Consider the following 9,348-nt stretch of genomic DNA (forward strand, 5'->3'; position numbering starts at 1 on the left):
AAAAGTTCTCTTCAGAGAATTCATTTTTCCACCTATAGTCGTGAGTTTTTATGCCCTGATGGAAAAATCAGGAAGGTTACTAAACTACAACTAAACCAAGGCGACTAAACCTAAACCGTCCACGTCTTACCACCTCTTCGTGTTAGGGTTCAGAGAAGGTTAATGAGAGATACTTTCAGAAAATGTTAAGACACAAAAAAAACAAAAAAACAAAACACAAGCACACACAGGAGTAGATGTTAAATTCAAGTTTTAATATCATCAGCAGTTCAATAAATTAACATTTACAGAATTAATACATTTATTTATCAGGTGATAAGTAGTATATTTCTCTATAGTGTACTGTCATGTCAGATACGGAGGAGAGCTCGTGAGAAATCACGAGCCGTACCTGAACGGGTCATTTTCCAGTGAGCGAACTACAAGAGAGTAGTTAGGAAAAGTGACAGGAAGAGAAGGATTTAAAGCAGGATTCAGGCGAGTAACACAGACGTACAAGCGATACAGTACTGCCTGTTTGGATCAATCCTATTACAGATATCGGCATGAAGGAGTTATTTTCCCTAAGTGCACCTTCGGTTCTTCAAAAACCGTACTTGTAAACACCTATTTATTATCCATTACTTTTTGAAAAGGTTTTCGAGAACGGATATACTAGAACACTGGAGTAAACGGAAAAATAAATATGCCAAGACAAATATGTTCAGTAAGATGTGTTACACGGGACTAAGATAAATGCCACAATATTCTAGAAATACAAAGGCGGTACCTCAGGACAACATACTGGCATTTTCAAATGAAACACTCGTTCGGTAAGAACCTGCCTAGACGTGGAAGAAAGGCACTCGAGAACAGCTTCCTTTCTTCGAAACATTCACAAATCCACTTTCCGAAATGTGGCTTAAACACCGACGTACCGTTTCACAGTCAATCCGAAAGCGCATCATTCCATTTTCATGGGTTTCAGCCTTTTTTTTTTTTTTCTTAACACAAACTGATTCCAGTGCCTGCATGGATATTACAGCATATGCCTGACATAAAAGCAGCAGAACTCAAAGTGATAAATTACGGTCTCTCTCTCTCTCTCTCTCTCTCTCTCTACTACTCACACTGCAAACAACCTGATACTATTTTTAGCCCCTGATCTACGACGTGTACTGAGATCTATTTACAATCTGTGTGTTAGACTGTAGTTACACCATCTTTTTCTTTCATCGCCCCGTCTTCTCCCCTTCTTCTTTACTCCTCACTATGACTGAAGTGAGAGCGAGAATCAGCGAAGAACCGCAGACCCCAGAGGACACGCGAGTCGACTGCTCGGTTTCGTCCCTTATTGTTATTCATTATTGTGGAGAAAAAAGTAACATTACGCTCTGCTCTATGTGCAGCATTACAGAAAGGACGCCATGCCAAGTAGTCATTACAGTACATGTTTCTCCCTATATATTATTCCCTTTCTTTCCCTCATTACTGGCTAAAAATGACTTCTATCTCTCAGCCGCTGCAGCCAAGCGGGAGTCCTAGAGGAGTTGATAGAGCGTTTCCATGCCTTCCGTTGCAGCCTTTCACGCTTTCCTCTCACTCATGCTGCGTTCCGTCTATTACATCTCTGTCTGTGAGTGCACTGAAAAGCCGTTTTATGAGATCGCGAGAATTGTAACACTGCCTCGGATAGAGTAGAGAGGATGGCATGAAAGGCTGAAGCAATGGCACAGACCTCTAGTTTTAAGGTATGCTATAACTGTACTTCTTACAAGCTCACACTTCTGTGGTGTTGCTTAATGAAGTTTTCCCGATCCCTCTGAGGTCGTTCAGTCCCTGAGGCCCCCGTTTCCTTCTCTCTTCCCTGCCTGAGTACACTCGTTCCCTCTTTCTCTCGCTCCCCCTCCCTCTCCTCTCCGATCACACTACTGACGTCGCTCAAGTCGCCCAGGTGCTCCACAGAGTCACACTTCTCCAGATCAGAGGCGATGGTCTGCAGGCTGATGACAGATAGTGAGTCTGACCCTGCCCTCTCAGCCCTTTGGCCCCATCCCTCCTCCCTGTGTTTCTCAACCCACTGCCTGGTTTTCTCCTGATCTGCCCAATCGTTATCCATGATACTCATTCCTACTCCCCCATAAGCCGTTGCCTGTATGGTGCCCTCGGCCTCGGCCCCCACCGGGGAGCTCCGCCCTCCGTGGGCTCTGTTTCGCTGCCTGGCTGCTTGAGCACGCCCCCTCTGGGCATGGATCTGCTCGCTGATTTGTTCGAGGTTTCGGAGAGCAATGGAGTAGCGCGTCTTTACTTTCGCCACCCGCTCCTCCAGCTGGACCACCTTGGCCTTGTGCTCCTACAATGGATTTAACTTTAAATTAGAAATCGACACTTTGCAAACTCTGATTCGTCTTTAAATAGAACCTATATTCGTGCATACTTGCGTAGAGACGGTAAACATACAAAATGCATCTAAAATATACAAGGCCTTCATAAATACCGGCATTTATGAAAATGAGCAAATGTTGTGAAAAATGAATACATAACTAAAACACAACGATGACAATTCTACCTGCTCTAACAAACAGAGAAACCCATAAAGAACGGATTAAATAACGCACACAAATGAGGATTCTTGGAAAACATTTATTTTCAATTTTTCCTCGGTCAACTCTCTGGCTGTTGCCTTTGTCCTGTCATTATCATTACAGCTAAAGCTTTTTTTTCCTCAGGCAAAGCGAGTCTTCCTGCTCCACTTCAATACAAACTTTATAGAAAACTCTCTCATCTCATACCAAAGAGCTTGGCTGTTACAACTCTCCAGTGTCTGCAAACAGTTTGCATATTTTAAGGTTATTGTGAGGACCCTGGCAGAGACTATAAATCAATATGTCTATCAAAGCAGCATGAGTTCGATTTGTGCAGAAAGGGGAAGAAAAAAAAAGCCTACTCATTATAAGAGTAATTTGTGTGAGCCGTGTACCTCCAAGATGTGGTTGAACTGGGCCTTGAGTTCAAAGTATGGTTTAGACTTGATGATGACCCTCTTCAGAGCTTTCTGTAGCGTCTGTACTCGCGCCTCGGCCTCCTGACACAGCTGTGTGACCCGCTGGTGTTCTTTCTCGCTCCGCAGACGCTCCTCTTCGGCTTCGTTCACCTGCCGACGGCCACATCACACACGTCAGCGATCACTCGGAGCTAAACGCTGCTCGGCTGATAAGCTTTTAATCTTTGTGTGCCGTTTACAACAGACATGCAGCTGTATATGGTCATGGCGTTATATTTTTTACTGTACTGTTACATCGTGTCTAACATTGTCCTCTTCACTGCCATCACCCTGAGGCTGCTTCTTGTAATACTAAGATGCCATGAAGTGATGTATTCCTCTTATACCACAGCAAAGTCATTTCCTGTTATTACTTAGAGAAACTGTTTACAGCCATTCCCTCAACAGCTGCTCTTTTTTTTTTATTCACAGAAAAATATTTGGCTTTTCAATTTACTGAAAACCCCCAAATCAGATTCAGTAAACATCTCTTTACAGAAATCTTCAGCTACTTCAGCAACGTTTGCAAATTTCTCAGCATTTAATAGCTGCTGTTTAATAACTGGTTATGATTTGGCTTCAGTTACACAGAGTGTTGTTGCAGAACTTGTTGATCCCGAGTACATACTGATCTCATCCATTCATCTGATCTACACGTGATCTCAACACCTCCTGACCAATCAGGTTTGAGAATTCAATGGCGATAGGATAAAATGTGTTGTGGTTATTATACAGCTCCAGACCTCATCCATACAAAACTGGGCACGATCGATGTGTCGGACAAGCCGTGTAAGGAAAGACATCACGATTCTACTTTTACACATTAATACTGCTAAAGCACAAGCAGCAAGCAGAAATCCAAATAAAGACTTGTAACCTTGATCGGTAAGTGCAGGTACGCATTAATCACCATCATTGATTGGTCCCTGAGAGCAAGTGTTTAGGCAGCAGGGGGCTGACAGAATCCATGGGAAAGCGTTAATGAGGTAAGAACACTTACCTCTGAAGGACTGTGTTTATTACCTGCCCTCTCGTCGAAATTGCTTTATATGCGCGTGCTAAGTAATTATGCTTTTCTAAGGTTTAATATTTCATCGTTTCTAGTGACTCGCTTTCATCTAAGCGGGTATGAACTCTGCATAAAGAAAAAGCCTTGAAAGTCACATTGGATTATGGCATTTTAAACTTTTGTGCTCGGTACTGCTAAAAGCTGAAAAGGCTCCTTCACTGTTCAGGCTTCTGTCGAGACAGTTCAAAGCCTCCTTAAAATGCGTTACCCATGTAACCTTGACATTTCTGAAGGTATTTTACCTAGTTAGGAGGGTTTAAAGAAGAATGAACGTGCTTAATAGTTCTCCATAAATTTAAACAGAGTACTGTCGTCTTTACGCGTAAGCTTTTATTGCTGTCTTTTATTACTTACCCTATTGCTTTTATTGCTTATTGTACCTTGGACGTTGCATGATTGAGCATCTCCTGCCAGGTTGGATCCAGCGTGTTCCTGTCAGCCAGGAGGCCCTGCTCAGCCACGTACACCATTTCCCTTGCGGCCGTGTGCATGGAGACGGCCCGCTCGTAGCGCAGTGCTGCCTTCTGTGTTTCCTGTTGGGCCTGTCGGCAAAAGCGACCCGTCAATCACACGTCGAATGGTCAGCCGTTCATTAGACATTTACTTAAACCGTTCATTAAGAAATGTACCTGGTTTGATCATGAATCCTGTACATGTTATACACCCATGCACGTGATTCTGTGCTATGCATGGATTTAAGCAAAGAAAACAAAAAAAGAAAACCTGCTTAGATTAAAACCTAAGACTAAAAAACTGTGGAAAAAAGCTGACTCTTCTGAAGAAGGAATTGCTGTGCTAGACTGAAAAGCCTCCAAACAATCGATAAATGGAGGGAACTTGTAACAGCAGGCCATAATTCAGACAGCTAACTTAGTGAAAAAATGTCACTGCCACAGAGCATGATGTCTAACTCGGTTTTGGACAAAACGTTCCTAAATGAAGATCGATTCAGAGTTATGGGTTGTGGGGAAAAAAAAAAAAAAACATGTACAAGAGCAAGCAAAATCACCCAAAATGCCTCCATAGATGCACAAGGTTGCTCCAAGTTTAAGGTCACAACAAAGAGATTGATGGTGACACCGGTTAGAGCATGGGTATAATTTCTGCCACGATACGCTTCGGCTGTCCGAGGCAGGAGAAGGCCCTAAACCATTCTGTGCCCTGAATACCAATTCTGAGTAGATTATACAGCAGGAGTAGCCAATATTGTGTTTAAAGATCTGCATTCCTACAAAATTTACTTCTAAATCCAATCTAATACAACTCAGTCGAGGCAGGTGAATTAAATTAGGAAAGGAAACTATATTCTTCAGGTTGTTAGATGCTCGGTGGTACGTAGGAAAATCCTGGGATGGAGAATTAGTATAGAAGAAAAACACTACATCTTAATAAACACTTATTAAGCTTCAGGAATCGCCCGCTTTATGTCATGGATACAGAATGCTCAGCGAGAGGCTAAGCAGGTCAAACTTCAGTTCAATTCTGTTTCAATCACACAAACCAATTCTGTTTCAATTGTTTTCAATTACACCCCGTGGCCTCGGCTGAGTGTTTTCCACCAGTCCAATTACATGTTTGAGATTGGATGCTAACAATGCTAATGAAAAGTGATCTGCAAATCATATCTTGTGTTTGCCAGGGGTTAATCATATTAAGGAACACATGGACTGTCTTGCCCTGTAATGATCATTAAGCCAAGGGATATTTTCTGGATCACTTTCTCCACGCTCGTTTAACGGAAAACATTATTATCATTCCTGAGCAGTGAGAAGACGAATAGTCTGAACGAGGATTTCTGCATCAAAGATTAAAATGGAAAAAACAAGACTCTTTCACGCACCTCTTTTGCTAATCTACGGGCTTCGTAGTATGGCCGGGCTTTTTCTATGCACGCACCAAGCTGGGAGCCCTGAGCGTTAAGTTTGCGTGCCGACTCGGTGAGGATTTTCCTGTAGCTCGACCGTGCCTCCTTAAAACAAGAGATTCAAAGATGAATTATTATGACTGAAAAAAAAGCTTTGATTTACGCATATTGCAAACACATATAAACTGTCACATTGCACATCACAAACATCACATTGCAACACACATAAACTGTCATGTTCAAGGATTCTTCAAAAGGTTCAACATAAAACAACTGAACAACAACTCAATCAAAGAACCCTTAAGGGTTTTAGACGTATTAAAAATCTATTCTTTTCCCCATCGTCATCACAAGTAATACTCAGAATCGAAACAGTACTGATGGAAATAGGATATTGATCTTTTTCTCCCATTCTATTTAGCACTCACCGAACACTTTTATCTCACCTAAAGACCCAAACACCAGTCTATCATGTGGCAGCAGCACACAGCACAACAGCATGCAGATACAGGCCAAGAGCTTCAGTTTGTCTTCACGTCAAACACCAGTATGGTTACAAAAAATGTCATCTCTGAGTTTGAGAATTACACAAAATATCAGTATTTCAGCTGATGTCATTGGATCTTGACACCACATTGTCTACAGTGCAATTGGGGCAGTGGTGGCTCAACTGGATAAGGCTCTGGGTTGTTGATCGTAGGATCGGGGTTCAAGGCCCAGCACAGCCAAGCTGCCACTGCTTGAGCAAGGCCCTCGACCCTCCCTGCTCCAGGGGCGCTGTATCATAGCTGCCCCTGCACTATGACCCCAACCTCCTCAGTTGGGGTATGTGAAGAAAAGAATTCCGCTGTGCTTTAATGTATATGTGGCGATAATAATAAAGGCTTCTTCTAAAAAGGCTTCTAGACAGAACAGTGCAAAAAACATCCAGCAAGCAACAGATCTTTGCCAGAGATGCATGATTGAAAGGATATAATAACAACAAGTAATAATCACTCTCACATCTCACACCTTGAATCATTGAAGTGTGTGTATAGGTGAATAAGTTTACAATCTACATCAGCAAAAGACCACATCGGGATCCAATCATATTAGTCAGTGGCTTTCTGAAAATGTAGACTTGTTTTTTTCTTTTTCCAAAATCATAGAACTAGATTTCCTGGATCCAACAAACAAGCTATGGTCAGAGTCACTGAGATTACATTTTATTTCCTCATGCAAAGATTACTTGAAGCACCCGACCTGCACGGGCATTATTTTACGTATCGCGCTGCTGACGCGTGTTTGAGCAGGAGTACAAACATCAGCACCATCATCCTCAATGTCTTTAGTAATACACACATACACATGGATCAGTGAGATAATAATTATCCCATGTATAACACAGAACCGTCGTATGCTATAAAGGATAAATAATACTTGATAAAAGTGATGGCATTTGCATGATTGCCCTTGAAGTCACCGACTAAAGAGAAACTCACATCCAGCTGAAGCTCCAGTCTGTTTATTTCCTCACTCGCCTGGTTGAGATGCTCCAGCTCCTCCTGTGATTGGATACACAACCAGTTTAAAACAGTAAATACCAAGTAAAACCACGACAGACTGCTTTTGTTTCCCTGTAATCAAATGATGCCATTCAAATCTGTGCACTTGATAAACAGCCATTAACAGATTTTAAATAAATAAATAAGTCTTTGATTTCAGTGATAATTACCTGTATTCTGGGGTCCAGTTCTTCATCTTTGTACTGATCCTCCTCTTCTTCACACCCAGCCTCGGATGCTGGGCCATTGCTGCTGACCACAGTGCTGTGTTTACGTTCTTCCTCTGCCTCTACACCGGGAGTCTCTCCCCTCCAGTCCCCGGCCTCGGGCTCACCAGAACCGGGGGGATTCTCACGCAACCTCCCCGGCTCCATACGCGGCCTATAGACCAAACGGCCCGGTTAAAAAAAAATAACACGCGCCATGTGTAAGAAGTGAAAATAAAATAGAAAATGATACCGTTTTCTATAGATGCTTACTGTTGGAGTTTTGCAAGGAGTTCCTTTTTTGGTTAATTTGCAAGGAAAGTGTTAGCATGCTAGCTAGCTAGCCGGTTGCTATTGACAGCCGAAATTCCAGACCAAACCGTTAGCCGAGTGCATTTACAACAGGATAATATTTTAATATACAAAACGGAAGTAATACAGACGATTATTAAATAAAAATGATGATTATAGAATGGATACTACCTTTATTTGAGTATGTTAAGGCTCCTCTCATGTGTGTGTTAAGGATTTTCCCCTCGTCTTGGACCCTGCACTGAAATCACAACCCTCTGCTGTTTAAATGGCACATTCTCACTCACTCCCATATTATAATGTCCGAACACATCCTGGCCATTCCGAAGGCTTCACTAACCCGGTTATTCATTCTATTAGACCTATTATATCTGTTTATCCGGAAGACTCCTGAATCTAAATTAAATGGTCTCCAATTTAAGCTACTCAGCTAACAATAATTGGTTCCCAGGACGTTCTGGCAACGTTTTATTTGTGCTATTAAACGTTATGAGGAAAAGTCTTTTGAAATTCCCGTTTGGTTTCCCATGTAAGTTTTCTTTACGGAAATCCAACACTTCCTCTACACATTATGTTTGATAGTGGTAACATTCCCTTAACGTTCCCATAACGTTCCCTTAAACTTCCCATTACATTCCCTTAACATTCTCTTAACATTCCCAAAACACTCCCTTAACATTCCCATTACATTCTCTTAACATTCCCATGACATTCCCATATTATTTCCTCAACATTTCCATGAACATACAGTATTTACACTGCGCGGTTTTTGTTTATTGTCTTGTCTTGTAATTTGTTGTCTGCACTGTCTTTTTTTGTCCTGCACTGTCACTGTTTTCACCAGGTTGCACAGATGCACTTTATGTACCTAGGACTAACTTGATAAGTCCTTAGCTCTTGTCTTTGTTTTAGCACATGATCCTGGAGAAACGTTGTCTCATTTCACTGTGTACTGCAACAGCTATATATGGTTGAAATGACAATAAAAGCTTCTTGACTTGACTTGACTTTCCCTTAACATTCCCATAAAATTCCCATAACATTCCCTTAACATTCCCATAACATTTAAACAACCTCTCAGTAACTCACCAGGGTTTGAAGAACGTTCCTCTAATATCTCCGGTAATGTTTCTAGTAATCAATAAATTAGCAGGAAACAGAAATAGCAAAGAAAATGTTTCCCTAATGTTCCTGGTAAGCTATAAAATATCTCAATTTTCAGTCTCAGGAACCTTGCCCTAACCTGGCATGGTACAGAGAATGTTTCTGTAATGTTAATAAGTGGGACATTGTCTGAACTAATAACTTGACAAATGATTACTTACTTTCTG

At 41.7% G+C, this 9,348-nt stretch overlaps 1 protein-coding gene across 2 annotated transcripts; it reads right to left on the reverse strand.

Annotated features, from left to right (window-relative positions):
• Nucleotides 1-233: 233 nt before the first annotated feature.
• On the reverse strand, nucleotides 234-8,594 carry sh3bp5lb (SH3-binding domain protein 5-like, b). 2 transcript variants are annotated; one of them, XM_027133887.2, is made up of 8 exons: nucleotides 8,189-8,594; nucleotides 7,979-8,056; nucleotides 7,670-7,880; nucleotides 7,437-7,499; nucleotides 5,932-6,060; nucleotides 4,472-4,633; nucleotides 2,960-3,133; nucleotides 234-2,332 (listed from the first exon to the last, which is right to left on the reverse strand). In XM_027133887.2, exons 3-8 carry the CDS (start codon nucleotides 7,871-7,873, stop codon nucleotides 1,751-1,753), a joined length of 1,314 nt encoding a protein of 437 aa, XP_026989688.1. In that variant the 5' UTR covers nucleotides 7,874-7,880; nucleotides 7,979-8,056; nucleotides 8,189-8,594; the 3' UTR covers nucleotides 234-1,750. The 2 variants fall into 2 exon arrangements, with proteins under 2 accessions (XP_026989688.1, XP_026989687.1); XM_027133886.2 differs by lacking the exon at nucleotides 7,979-8,056 and having other exon boundaries at nucleotides 8,189-8,592.
• Nucleotides 8,595-9,348: the final 754 nt, after the last annotated feature.

The sequence above is a fragment of the Tachysurus fulvidraco genome, chromosome 7, assembly GCF_022655615.1.
Source record: "Tachysurus fulvidraco isolate hzauxx_2018 chromosome 7, HZAU_PFXX_2.0, whole genome shotgun sequence".
NCBI classification, from domain to species: Eukaryota; Metazoa; Chordata; class Actinopteri; order Siluriformes; family Bagridae; genus Tachysurus; species Tachysurus fulvidraco.

Excerpts from the sequence above, each read along its gene's own strand:
- sh3bp5lb (XM_027133887.2), bottom strand. The coding sequence starts at position 7,873 with ATGGAGCCGGGGAGGTTGCGTGAGAATCCCCCCGGTTCTGGTGAGCCC. Across the intron at positions 4,634-5,931 it reads CCCGTAGATTAGCAAAAGAG|GCCCAACAGGAAACACAGAA; the intron begins GTGCGTGAAAGA and ends TTTTGCCGACAG. Across the intron at positions 2,333-2,959 it reads AGTTCAACCACATCTTGGAG|GAGCACAAGGCCAAGGTGGT; the intron begins GTACACGGCTCA and ends AATCCATTGTAG.